Below are 14,189 nucleotides of genomic sequence, written 5' to 3'. Positions count from 1 at the left end.
GCTGCGTGTCTGCGTGTGATCTTTTACCAGTAAAAACTGTTGCATTTTGGGAATCCTGAGAGAGAGAGAGAGAGAGAGAGAGAGAGAGAGAGAGAGAGAGAGAGAGAGAGAGAGAGAGAGAGAGAGAGAGAGAGAGAGAGAGAGAGAGAGAATTATTCCGTATGAACTCATTAAGTCTGTATTTAATTCGTCTCATTAAACATTAACTATTAAACAATGAAATTTGTCTTTTTATTATTATTACAATCTTTGCAGTGACGTATTTTGAAATTTCATTTTGCTTTGCTATAGAAGTTAGCTGCGTCTTCAGGCAAAGATCAGTATCACTTGAGTAGGAGAATCCCAAAAGAAAACGCCCCAGTAAAGAGATGATAAGGACGAAATCTATCGATGAGCTAGCAGACATAACAGTAGGTCTGCGGAAAGACTTAACACAAGTAGAAGTGCACGGGAAAGACTGGCTGATGTAGGAAAATTCGAGGACGACAGCGAGAATCTAATGATTCAGATCTCAAATGCAGCAGCTCAAGTAAAGCGTTTGAGTAGAAGAATGCTGATCAAGAAACGGACTCTCGATGGAAACATCAGAGTCATCTGTCGAGTGAGACCAGTTCTTCCAAATGATGAGAAGACGGGAAAAAATCCAGCGAGATGAAGCTCTTGACTGGAGATAAGATCGAAGTCACCTTCTGTCACGGAGGAAGGAACAAGACGGACATTCAGAAACACCAAGGCACAGGCTGGCAAATCAATGCCAAACTTGGCAGTTTTGAAATCTACTACAACAAGGTCATGGATCTGCTCAACTCGCCAAAAATCAAGGATCAAAAGTGGGCCTGAAGCTGGGTCACGCCAGGGACCCACTGGTCAGTCTCACGCGTTTGGAAGTCTCGAAGCGGAAGACGCGTTTCAGGCCTTCAGAGGAGCTTTGAAACACCGAGCAACCAGTCGCAACGAAGTAAACGAGACTTCTTCTAGGTCGCACTTCGTCTTCACACTGAACCTCAGAGAACTCGACGAATCCGGAAGGCCTTTTTCCCGATTTGGCTGGAACTGAGGATCAGAAAGGAAGCCATCTGTATTAATTCCAGTCAGTATGCATTCACTTGCTTTCGGCTGCTGTCGAGTACAGATGTCTCTGCCCGATCAACAGTTTGACTTATCCTTTTGATTTTGTTAGTGAGTTCTTGTGATATAGAAGTGCAGTTGTTTTGCTTATGTACTGATATAAAGCTCTTCGGACTTCGAAGTCTCCTCAAGGACGTGGCTACAGGGAACAAGATCGGAAGATATGAGGGCCAGCTTCCCACGCTCTTTCAACGATGGCTTGAGAAGAACTGCATGGTATTCATGGTCGCGAACGTTTCGCCATGAAATGGCCATATTCACTCTTCGTTTCACTCCCTCTCCTTTGCAAAGGAGGTTGCTGAATGCAAGCTGGGACCGAGGTAGAACTAAGTTCATATTTTCATACAATGACTGACTTATTGTTATCGTCGTCGGATATATATATATATATATATATATATATATATATATATATATATATATATATATATATATATATATATATATATATATATATATATATATATATATATATATATATATATATATATATATATATATATGTATAAAACCAGGATTTTCCTTGAAGACATTTTGGAATCCTTCAGTCTCCGGCTCCCGGAAGGACGAGAGAAATGCCATTAACGCATGCGCCGGAATCCAAAGTCTCCAGGAACAATCTCTGAGATGCTTCAAATTGTCATCAAGTCTTCAGAAGAGCAAGTGTCATATTTGAAAAACTGGGTAAGAGAAGGCAAAGAGTATGGAGAAGGGACTTTGGATATCAATGCAGATCATTTAAAAGAAGATAAAGAGGCGAAGACAGAGCTTCCTGAAGAGAAGTGCACCAAGACAATGGAAAGGAAATTCAGAAGAGGACGACCAAACAAGAAGAAGGCCCTCCTCAGGATGGAGTCCAAAAAAGCTGCCTATGCAAGCCCTTCTCCAATGACAAGGGTGAGGCCCAAAAGCCCACAAGGATCGCCAATCTCTTCAGGGCACCCTTGAAGGGAAGGGTCCGACATAGAGGCTGCTTCCTCGGAGGAAGGCAGGTATCCTGCCAGGCTGGGAAAGCGGGCCTGGAGAGGGCCCAAGAACTTCAAGGTTGAGGCCCAAAAGCACCCAAGGCTAGCCAGTGTCTTGAGGGTACCCTTGAAGGGAAGGGTCCGACCCAGAGGCTGCTTCCTCGGAGGAAGGCAGGTATCCTGCCAGGCTGGGGAAGCGGGCCTGGAGAGGGTCCAAGAACTTCAAGGAAGAGGCCTAAAAGCACCCAAGGCTAGCCAGTCTCTTGAGGGCACCCTTGAGGGGAAGGGTCCGACCCAGAGACTGCTTCCTCGGAGGAAGGCAGGTATCCTGCCAGGCTGGGGAAGCAGGCCTGGAGAGGGCCCAAGAGCTTCAAGGAAGAGGCCCAAAAGTGCCCAAGGCTAGCCAGTCTCTTGAGGGCACCCTTGAAGGGAAGGGTCCGACCCAGAGGCTGCTTCCTCGGAGGAAGGCAGGTATCCTGCCAGGCTGGGGAAGCGGGGCTGGAGAGGGCCCAAGAACTTCAAGGTTGAGGCCCAAAAGCACCCAAGGCTAGCCAGTCTCTTGAGGGCACCCTTGAAGGGAAGGGTCCGACCCAGAGGTTGCTTCCTCGGAGGAAGGCAGGTATCCTGCCAGGCTAGGGAAGCGGGCCTGGAGAGGGCCCAAGAACTTCAAGGCTGAGGCCCAAAAGCACCCAAGGCTAGCCAGTCTTTTGAGGGCACCCTTGAGGGGAAGGGTCCGACCCAGAGGCTGCTTCCTCGGAGGAAGGCAGTTATCCTGCCAGGCTGGGGAAGCGGGCCTGGAGAGGGCCCGAGAACTTCAAGGAAGAGGCCTAAAAGCCCCCAAGGCTAGCCAGTCTCTTGAGGGCACCCTTGAAGGGAAGGGTCCGACCCAGAGGCTGCTTTCTCGGAGGAAGGCAGGTATCCTGCCAGGCTGGGGAAGCGGGCCTGGAGAGGGCCCAAGAACTTCAAGGAAGAGGCCCAAAAGCCCCCAAGGCTAGCCAGTCTCTTGAGGGCACCCTTGAAGGGAAGGGTCCGACCCAGAGGCTGCTTCCTCGGAGGAAGGCAGATATCCTGCCAGGCTGGGGAAGCGGGCCTGGAGAGGGCCCAAGAACTTCAAGGTCTTTTGAGGGCACCCTTGAAAAGGGTCCGACCCAGAGGCTGCTCGGAGGAAGGCAGTTATCCTGCCAGGTCTCTTGAGAGGGAAGGCAGTCTCTTGAGGGCACCCTTGAAGGGAAGGGTCCGACCCAGAGGCTGCTTTCTCGGAGAAGGCTGGTATCCTGCCAGGCTGGGGAAGCGGCCTGGAGAGGGCCCAAGAACTTCAAGGAAGAGGCCCAAAAGCGCCCAAGGCTAGTCAGTCTCTTGAGGGCACCCTTGAGGGGGAAGGGTCCGACCCAGAGGCTGCTTCCTCAGAGGAAGGCAGGTATCCTGCCTGGCTGGGGAAGCGGGCCTGGAGGGGGCCCAAGAACTTCAAGGTTGAGGCCCAAAAGCACCCAAGGCTAGCCAGTCTCTTGAGGGCACCCTTGAAGCGAAGGGTCTGACCCAGAGGCTGCTTCCTCGGAGGAAGGCAGGTATCCTGCCAGGCTGGGGAAGCGGGTCTGGAGAGAGCCCAAGAACTTCAAGGAAGGGTCCGACACAGAGGCTGCTTCCTCGGAGGAAGGCAGGTATCCTGCAAGGCTGGGGAAGCTGGTCTGGAGATTGCTGAAGCACCTCAAGGATGGGGCCCAAAAGCCCCCAAGGCTAGCCAGTCTCTTGAGGGGCCCTTGAAGGAAGGGTCCGACCAGAGTCTCTTGAGGGCAGCCTTGGGGGCAGGCCCAAAGAGGGCCCAAGGTCCTTAAAGAGAAGGGTCCAACCCAGAGGTTGCTTCCTTGGAGGAAGGCAGGTATCCTACCAGGTTGGGGAAGAGGGCCTGGAAAGGGCCCAAGAACCTCAAGGATGAGGCCCAAAAGCCCCCAAGGCTCACCCATCTATTGAGGGGCAGCCTTGAAGGGAAGGGTCCAACCCAGAGGTTGCTTCCTCAGAGGAAGGCAGTTATCCTGCCAGGCTGGCAGGATAACTGCCTTCCACCCTCTCCTAACAATTTTTTCAACATTATTTTCAACGCTGAATGACCTGGTAGGTCCCAGTGCTTAGCCTTTGGTCTAAATTTGATATTACATTTCCAATTCCTGCTCAATATCTGCGCAATCCTGAAATTACCATAAGTATTCTAATGTTAATTACAATAAAATCCCTCTCACGAACAGACAAACAAAAGTTTATAAAAAAGAAACAATTTCTGAATGCAAGTAGCAAGCAAACACGTGTCCTAACAGGGTTCGACAAACAAAAGAAGAACAAACAGCAAGAAACTGCTTTTACGATTCATTTTAATACCTAAAGCAACCTCGCGAACTTCTTCGGAGAAGAGCAAGAGCCCGTGCTGGCACAATAGCAGTATAACAATCCTACAACAGCGCAAACAAGTAGTAAAAATCTGGCAAGTCACTAAGAGGAGTCATGCCAGAGATAGACAATTTGTACTGTGGGAAAGTTCTTTCTTTCTTTTCCTCTTTCTCTCTCTCTCTCAAGTGCTCGATCAGATTAGATATTTCATGACTTCCTGAGAGAGAGAGAGAGAGAGAGAGAGAGAGAGAGAGAGAGATCCAATTCGACAAACGTGGCCTATTTTCTTATACTTTTTTCATGAATGCTGACTTTTTCAGGAGTTTTAAGTACATTGGTAAAGTACTCCAGTATACACATTCATTTCTATATTTTTTTTAAATAAGTCAGGAACCGAACGGAAAATGTCTTTCAGCTGATATATATATATATATATATATATATATATATATATATATATATATATATATATATATATATATATATATATATATATATATATATATATATATATATATATATATATATATATATATCAACTCTATATAAGACTTTCAGTTCGGTTCCTGACAAATATATATATATATATATATAATATATATATATATATATATATATATATATATATATATATATATATATATATATAAAATATATATATATATAAAAATATATATATATATATATTATATATACATTATATTATATACATATGTATATAAAAAATGTATAAAAGTATATGTATATATATTATATATATATATATATATATATATATATATATCTATATATACATATATTTATATATATATATATATATATCTATATATACATGTATTTCCTGAGTGATAAAAAATATCCTATTCTTACCATGAATTTTATCACTGAAATTAAAATAAATATTTACACTTGCGCGAAAACGACCATTCTATGTAAAACGCAATGTACATCCATATTTACACATTATTTATTGTAAAATAAATAGCGTGCGTGTGACGATTTCCACTTTTACCTATCACTGAAACTTTACCAAGGCAATAAAATGAAATTTAACCTACCTGACTCACTGTACGTGCAATGCAATTGCCAAATATTTAAATATTGTTAATTTTCACAGGACGGGAACTCTGCCATCTACATAACGTTCTTCGAAGTTATCTGAATAACATCATAGCCTAATTCTCCGATCCTGCCCTTTTCCTCTCACAGAACTCCATCGATAACTTTTCAATAACTTTCGAAATATACTGGACGAACAGACACTAACAAATACACTCAGGAGTATGAATGGAATCAAATGAAACACATCAATAACATTTTCGTGAGTTTCGAGGACAAACAACCAACCAGACATGCACACGGGAGAGTACACATAATCTTTGTCCAACTAAGAACTGTTTTCGTAAATAATCCCTTTACATTAGCAGTTAATTTCGCTATTCGGCGCAAAGTCAAGCGCCGCCATGTTTACTTTGGAAATTCGCTAAAATCAATAGTAATTGATGCCGTTAATGGAACTGTCTTTGAAAGCATACAATTACGTGATGCGTAGTCTAGTCAGCTATGGAACTAATGGGAATCACATGGAATTTTGTTGTTATTGCTAATTACATTACGTAATTACATAACGCACAGGCATCCTCCATCAAAAGCAATGGACATGAGAGTCGCTGTAAAATTATTCCATCCTTTAACACAGGCCTACTGAGGTCATCCTGATAAAAAGGATTTGTTGTTCGGACGAGGTTTAGGATAATGCATTATTACGACGCACTATTATTATTATTATTATTATTATTATTATTATTATTATTATTAGCAGCAGCAGCAGCAGCAGCAGTAGTAGTAGTAGTAGTAGTAGTAGTAGTAGTAGTAGTAGTAGTAGTAGTAGTAGCAGCCTCTATAAACTAAAGAGACAAGGACTGGCTCAGATTAGTCACCTTAAGAAGTCCACTGATGAACTTCCCTCTTAAGTAACCAGTCTTTTGAAAGGTGATAAAGGAAATGCATAAGAAGGCAGAGAATCCCACATCCTAGGAATGTATATCTATTATTATTATTATTATTATTATTATTATTACTATTCTATTCGACCAATAAAATTTCCCTAAGAAAAAAAAAAGGAAAACAAATGACAGGAAAACGGAAGATAGGAACAGAGCCAAGTACAGAGGACTCTTATCTGGCATTCCATAGATTCCTCTGAGAGGTAATCAGAGGTACAAGTATTCATGCATTCAAGTAACCCTTACTACTGTCAGCTGCTACAACTACTGTGAACCTAAAAACTATGCGATTACATAACAGTCTCAATATCTAAGTCCCGGTAGTTAAGTATTCCCATAACTACTATTATTATTATTACTACTACTACTACGACACTACTTCTGATGCTTAATAACATCCTTATACTCTAACAATAACTATAATATATTCTTATGCTCGCCGGCGGTTGATCGAGAAAACAGGCCCGCTTTCCTTTCTCGAGGAAGCAGGAAGAGGAAGAGTGCTCTCGGCCCCGCGTCTTCTGGCAAAAGGCGCGAGGGTTTGAGATGGCGTAAAATTTACCCGGCGACACCTGCATACCATCAGACCGCACTTTCTTTTCGTCTCTGGCAATCACGACTGATCTCTCTCTCTCTCTCTCTCTCTCTCTCTCTCTCTCTCTCTCTCTCTCTCTCTCTCTCTCTTTTTAACAAACACCTTTGTTGCTTATAAGACATTGGAAAAAATTACCATCATTCGATAACATTTATAAAAATACACTAAATCTTTCTTGTGTAATTGTTAATGCAATACTTTGTAATAATTGTCGCTATTGTTAAAGCACGCAAATTTAGATTTGCATAGTATATAATGTGTATCACATTATCTTTAAGATAATGTGATAGAAGTGATATTCATGACTCGTAAACAATGTCAAGAACCAATATTATCTTGTATCAAAAGCTGAATGATACTTCATCTTTTCAATCCTTTCTTTTCATTATTCTTCATTTAAAAGAAAATAATAATAATAATAATAATAATAATAATAATAATAATAATAAAAACGCAAAACCACATTAACGAGATCTAAATACGTGGTTCCCACAGGGAACTGTCTTGCAGCTGTTCATTATCTTTGCAAGAGGTAAAAATGTTTTAATTACGTCCGATTGACGAGAACACGGCAATGCAGGTAAGCAATTTAGTTGCATCATGAGGTGAGTGTTTATATATATATATATATATATATATATATATATATATATATATATATATATATATATATATATAATACAGTATGTGTATACATATATTATATATACATACAGAGAGAGAGAGAGAGAGAGAGAGAGAGAGAGAGAGAGAGAGAGAGAGAGAGAGAGAGAGAGAGAAACAATAATAGCTAAAAGTAACATCTCTGGCAACGACAACAATAATCATACCAAACAGATAACAAATTTAAATATATAACAAAATTACACCCGTAACTATTACTGCCGTTATTTCTAACATTATTAAAACTAATAACGCAGAGCAAGACCCACATTATGCAATAATGACAAAGAGGACCTCTCCCTATTATTGCTATTTATACCAATATCAACTTCAAACATGACAAACACTTAAGGGAAAATAAAAAATACTGTAGAACGTTGCCTTTTGAACACTGCACCTTTTTATCCTCTGCATAAAACAAATAACTGATCTATGACCTTCAAATAACAAGGGAAGCACCGTTAATTAATGCGTTATTGATACGTACTGCCTCTGTGATCTTGGAGAGAACGAAAAAACAATAATTGGGGAGTAAAAAATAAAATAGAAAAAAAAGGAACAAAATTATTTTTTTTCTCTTAGCATCCATCGATAAATGATTTGATCTGATGAAGAGCAAAAATTGGTATATGATTAAAAAAACTCTTGTATAATTCACATTAATTTATCAATTATCTCAGTAACTGCAAAGTAAACGACGTATCTTTTATAATTCAAATACAGTATAATTTTCCCCAAATATATTCAAGGATTCTTTCTCTGATTTAAAAGATGAAATTATTATACACATTATATATATTGTATATATATATATATATATATATATATATATATATATATATATATATATATATATATATATATATAATTTTTAAACTGAGGACCTTGCAAATGCGAAGCCTTTGCAAGGTCTGCAAGAGATTACCCAGTACCATTGTATATAATATTCCTAAAACCTTTTCTAGAACTGTTCACTTATTTCAAAAGACTAAATGAATAAAATCCCATCTAATAGACTATCACGAATGCTCGATTGCTATAACTCTTCAATAAAGTAAATAAATAAATAAACTAAAAAAACCTTCGATGAAAACATCCCTGTCCGAGGTTGCAAAAAAAAGTTATTCATGTTGCAGGGAAAAAGTATCTTAATTGGTAATCAAAATTACAGTTTACATATTTATTGCGAGTCAAAATACAAGGGAATGCTACCCGAACCTGTTATTAATATCACGTACTGAAAACCCTGCAATTTATTTACTACGAAAAAGGAAGGGTCTAATTATGACCTTACAGGCGACGAATCGAATAAATTTGAAATTACTACTCATACTTTATAAGGCCTCGAGCGTGTAGGATGAATATTCACTTCGTACTGTGATTGGAAAGAGGAAAAAAATACAACAAAAACAGTTAGTACTCACTCCCATGAGACGTGAAGGAGAAGCTGGAAGCGTTCTTCATGTTCATCGGCAGAACGAAGTCCTGGTCGTCGAGGTCATTGTGGACCTTAGCTGACCAGGCGGCGTAGCTCGTCTCACTCAGAAGCTCCTGGAAATTCTCATCGTCACTGTATGACTCGTGGCCTCCTCCTCCTCTACCCCCTCCCCCTCCTATGGTCGTTAAGTCCGAGGTGGAGGCTGACGTCTTGGCAACGCCGAGGGAGGTTGGGGACAATTCCCGACTCAGGGAGGTCAAGTCGGAGACGGAGGACGACCCATTCCACTTGTAGATTTTGGAGGTCTTCGAGAATGCATCGTGGTCTAGGCTTGTGTTGGAGGCATAGGCATTGAATTCGGCTGGGGTTGTACCTGCCACACTCAGATCTTGCCAGCCTTGGTTCATGCCGGATGGTGTGCTCGTACTGCCAATGGTTGACAGGTCACCATCTCTCCAGTTACTACTGGACCACTTATGTAGGGTCATTTGTACATCATTGTCATCTTTGCTTAAGGGTTTTGAATTGGATTCGTGGGTGTCTGACCTACGGGAAACCTGCTTGGCCCTGCTTCTTCCGTTTGAGGTAAATGATGAATTATACCGGCCCCTATTGTGGCTAACATAGTCCAGGTCATCATCACTATTAGAAGCTATTAAATCAGTTGTGAATGATTGTCCTCTTGAAGGTACATGATATCGTTTAGAAGGCACTGGAACATTCTGATAGATTGGCTTTGCTGGCGCACTATCTTCGGATAATGCTGCCAAATTTGGATTAGATTTAGATAACCTGCTGTTCATTGGTATATTTTGATATATTGGAGTCGACGACATCTTCTCAAGGCTGTCCTTGCAGTGGTCCCAATAGCGGTTTTTAGCAATGCTGCTCTTTGAACTATAATTATAACTGTCCATTAAGAAATCTTGATCAATGGGGCTGCTGTTATTTGACCTCTTATCTTCCACCTTGAAATAGTTGAAATCCTCTTTGCTCCCATTATATGGAAGAACCTCCACTGTATCCATCACTTCCATATCAGTGATCTCGGCTTCAGAGCAAAAAAGGAAGAACTCATCAGGATATTCGCTATGACAGGCACCCTCAGCATCTCCTTCATGGTATGACAACCCTTGCTCTTTGTCACTTATTGCAAAATCCTCATGGCATATCTCTATAACGCTAGTATCAGCCTCTGAAGCAGACTCTATCACCTCTTCCTGGCAAGAGCTTATACTATTACAGTCACTCAGCTGTTCTGCACAAGCTGCATCAGTTGGACTACTTTTAGTGGAGTGTTCATCATCAGAGTTGTTTTGGCTGTTATGTGTTTCACCTTCAATATATTCGTGCAGAGTTTGGTCATCTAAATCCTCAGAGTACTCATCTCTGTCAAGTGTTTCTGTAGAGTCACAGTGACTTGATTCACTATGAATAGTTTTGTCGCTATCACTCTCAGTATCTGTGTCACCATAATATAAGTCTGGATTCATATAATACGGTTCACCGCAATAGCCGTCATCATAACCTAGGTAAATATCAGATTCTGAGTAATTTCTTCTCGTGTAGAATTCACCATCGGAATACTGCCTCCTGGAGTATATATCTTCTTCTAGAGGGTCCCACTCAGCCTCTTCTGTTATAGTGTAAAGTTGTGAACCACCAAAACTGCAGAGAGAACTGAATTCTCCTCTCTTCCGAGGTTTAAGCTGGCAGTTTCGTGCGGGGAAGCTGTAAGGGACCTGGTTTGGGATGGGCTGGCTTAAGAATACGTGAAGAGGGGCATTTCCATCTAAAGGGGTATTTTCATATATCCTACGACTTATATCCTCTGGCTGACTTTGTGTCCTATAAATATCTCCCAAATTAGAAATTGGATTGTAACTGTGATTATCAATGTAAGAAAAATGGCTATTGTACTCTGGAACCTGATTTCTGATCAGTCTTCCCTCTGCATCATAAGGACAAGGGTAATCTATGGGCTGATCATCCGGTACATCCTCGAGGGAGAGGCTTCCTTGGTAAAAATACGGGTCAAACTGTAGGTCATATATATAGTCATCAACTGGAGGAATATCAACACTGCTGTCACTGCTGCTGTCACTCTCATCAGATTCTGAAGAAAAATCACAGCTTACACCTTTTGCCCATGGATCTATCTCATCCGCACTAATTTCACGCCCACCTTGGTTGCACTTGTTCTCTAAGCAGACACTTTTGCTTTCTAATCGTGTAACATTAAAACTAGAGCTAAATGTTTCGCTACAACTATTGAGAATGGGCTCAGAAACACTTCTGTCTTTAGTATCACAGACAAATATGCCGTTTGCATTAATACTTTCATCTATACAGGCATTTTCACAAATATCATTCCCTTTACTTCTACTGCCACTGTCACCAGCAATACACGTAGAGCCTCTTGTCCTTTCTTGAACACTATCTGGCAATGAGTCACATTCTTTAGCACAACTGTCTTCTGGATCTAAGTCACAGACGTAATCACTGTTTGTCGGATCACACCGGATCTGAGTCTCTGACTCAGGTAAACATGACACACTTCTGTCAGAATCCTCAAGTTCGAGTGACTCTGAACACAGGGAAGTCTCAGGTTCTACAAAATCCTTCTGAAGTCCCTCTTCTTCCTGACCCCCTACAGACTCTTCACTCGATCCGGAAGACAAACAGCTAGAAGACGAATCTTCTTCCTGAGAGACAGAACGAACATCGGTGTCTTCACTGTCCTCTTTCAAATTGTCCTCGGGAATGACGTCACGTGGGGGCTGAGAATCGGCGGGCTGTGGGAGTGGGACTCGTTCTTCTTTTGTTTCTTTTTCGGTCCTGCTGACTCCTCCCACTACATCTTGACATATGGGTCCCTTTTCTCCGTTTTCTTTGTAGGCGCTGCCCGTTAGAGCGGCGTAATAGAGTAACGTTAATTGTTCCTGAGTACCGACTGTCGTACCGGTAAACTTCCTCCTGTTGCAGGCGGCGTTGATTTGGCTCCTATAGTAATTATTGCTCGAAATGCTGTTGTTGGACGAGGCGAGGCACTTACGGTTGCTGTCGCAGTCTTTGCATTTCCCTAACGATATGTTGTTTTCCGATTTGTAACTGTTTGCGTTATCCCTGGATAAACAACACTCTTTGATTTTGGTCAGATTTGATTCACTCTTGTTTTTCTCAAGGCAGTTAGATTTCCTGTCGCCCTCGGCTTTCGAATCCGCACTTCTGTTGCTGCAATTTTCACGATTATCAGCGGAATTTTCACTCTGCTGTTTCTTCCTGTCACTTTTATTTGATTTATTAAGAAGACCCTTTAGTATAATAATGAATTTCTTTTTCCTCTTTTGCGGCTTTTCTTCTTTGACACACGACAATTCACTCCCGATCACTTGCAACTGAATTTCCCCATCGCTTACTTTTATCACACGTTGCACTGCTTGATCACTATCTCTGAGGGTAGGCACTTCGTCACTATCCCCACGGTCTTCCTCACCATCGCATCCTCGACTGAGGAAACCGTTATGCAAACACCCTGTCCTCTTTTGGCTCTCGAGAGAAGAGCAACAATTCCTGGGACGGGCGCAGATCGCCGAACACAACGGCACACACCCACACTCTCGCGAGTCTGGGAGAACACTGAGCTGCTGCTCTTCTTCCGAAGGCTGCTGGAGTTCGACGCTGGTGCTGCTGCTGTTGTTGCCTCCTCCTCCTCCTCCTCCCCCCCCCTCCTCCTCCGCCACCTGAAAAACCTGTGGCTTCCACTCCGCTGCCTCCTCCACCTCCTCCTCCTCCTCCCCTCATCCCTCCTCCTCCCCCTCCTCCACCCTCAACATCGTAGGTACAACTGTCAAAGGTTCGATCTCTCATTTTTCAAGGATTTCATTTAAAGGAGTTTCCTGCAAAACTGCTTATCTTTCAAGTGTCAAATAAATGTTTGCTGAATTTCCAAACCAATCGTATCATGCCAATAGTCAATCAATTTAAAATTCACGAAGGGTTTTATAGTTCAAATGGTCTTTTAGTTCATGTTGTAAAACAAGTGTTATTAAATTCATTTTCAAATTAAAAAATAACTGTCTAAGAATCACTATTACCTAATGTCAGAAAGCTGAGTTTTGGAATAGTATTCAAACAGTCTTTTAATGATTTCCATCAATACTTTCAACTTCAAGAGCTTCAAAATAAATTCTATGAACAGTTTACTTAATCGTTTTCAATATCCATGACTTGAAAAATCATATCTAAATCACTAATTAATATTGGAAAACATGAATTCCATCTCGAAGTTATAGCAGAACGCTTTCAAAGTAATTTAGATCTCCACAGCATCGAAGCCCGCCCAGTTTAAGTACAGCTTCTCATTTCCTGCGGGTGCAATTGCATCTTGCAATATTTCGGGCCGTTGCAGAGACTCATCGCATCAATTTCCGATGCGTCCTCTTCCATCTGCATCTCTGGAAATAAAAAAGAAGAGAGAGATTAAACTTCGAATTTTCAAATTTTTTTTATTTTATCTATTCATTAATATATTTGTATTCGTATAATAAGGTTCCGTTATCAGTATTTATTGATTTATTTGTTTTTTTTTAGATATTTAATTATTGATTTATTTATTTACTATAATCTATTTATCCGCGTATTGCTTTTTATATCTGTTTAAGATATTGTTATTTGCTATTAACTGCAGAAATCCAGTTTAGCTGTTCTTTTAATTCTACGCACAGGTATTCGATTCTGGGGAAGGCTGATACAAGTTGTTATGGAAATTTAAAGGGATCCTCAAGAATATAATAATAATAATAATAATAATAATAATAATAATAATAATAATAATAATAATAATAATGAAGAAATTCTCAGTTTTGTCAATGTAAATATACATTGGATATATGCATATATATACATACATATAACGTAAAGATATATATATATATATATATATATATATATATATATATATATTTCTAATATATATTTACATGTATACCACCGTGGATTTCTCCACCATTTTA

The 14,189-nt window shown here is 40.8% G+C and overlaps 1 protein-coding gene across 1 annotated transcript in view; it reads right to left on the bottom strand.

The window, feature by feature from the left end:
* The window catches only part of LOC136849206 (serine-rich adhesin for platelets), a 483,291-nt gene that overhangs the window by 360,886 nt on the left and 108,216 nt on the right, over positions 1-14,189 (bottom strand). Inside the window, exon 2 of the mRNA XM_067122366.1 lies at positions 9,161-13,631. Within this exon, the coding sequence (XP_066978467.1) occupies positions 9,161-10,667 (1,507 nt within the window). The 5' untranslated portion in view covers positions 10,668-13,631. The remainder of the gene's footprint in view (positions 1-9,160; positions 13,632-14,189) is intronic.

This window comes from Macrobrachium rosenbergii, chromosome 20, assembly GCF_040412425.1.
Source record: "Macrobrachium rosenbergii isolate ZJJX-2024 chromosome 20, ASM4041242v1, whole genome shotgun sequence".
Classification (NCBI taxonomy): Eukaryota; Metazoa; Arthropoda; class Malacostraca; order Decapoda; family Palaemonidae; genus Macrobrachium; species Macrobrachium rosenbergii.
Note: the sequence above shows the minus strand (reverse complement) of the source record. Positions and strands in the feature narration are given on the sequence as shown.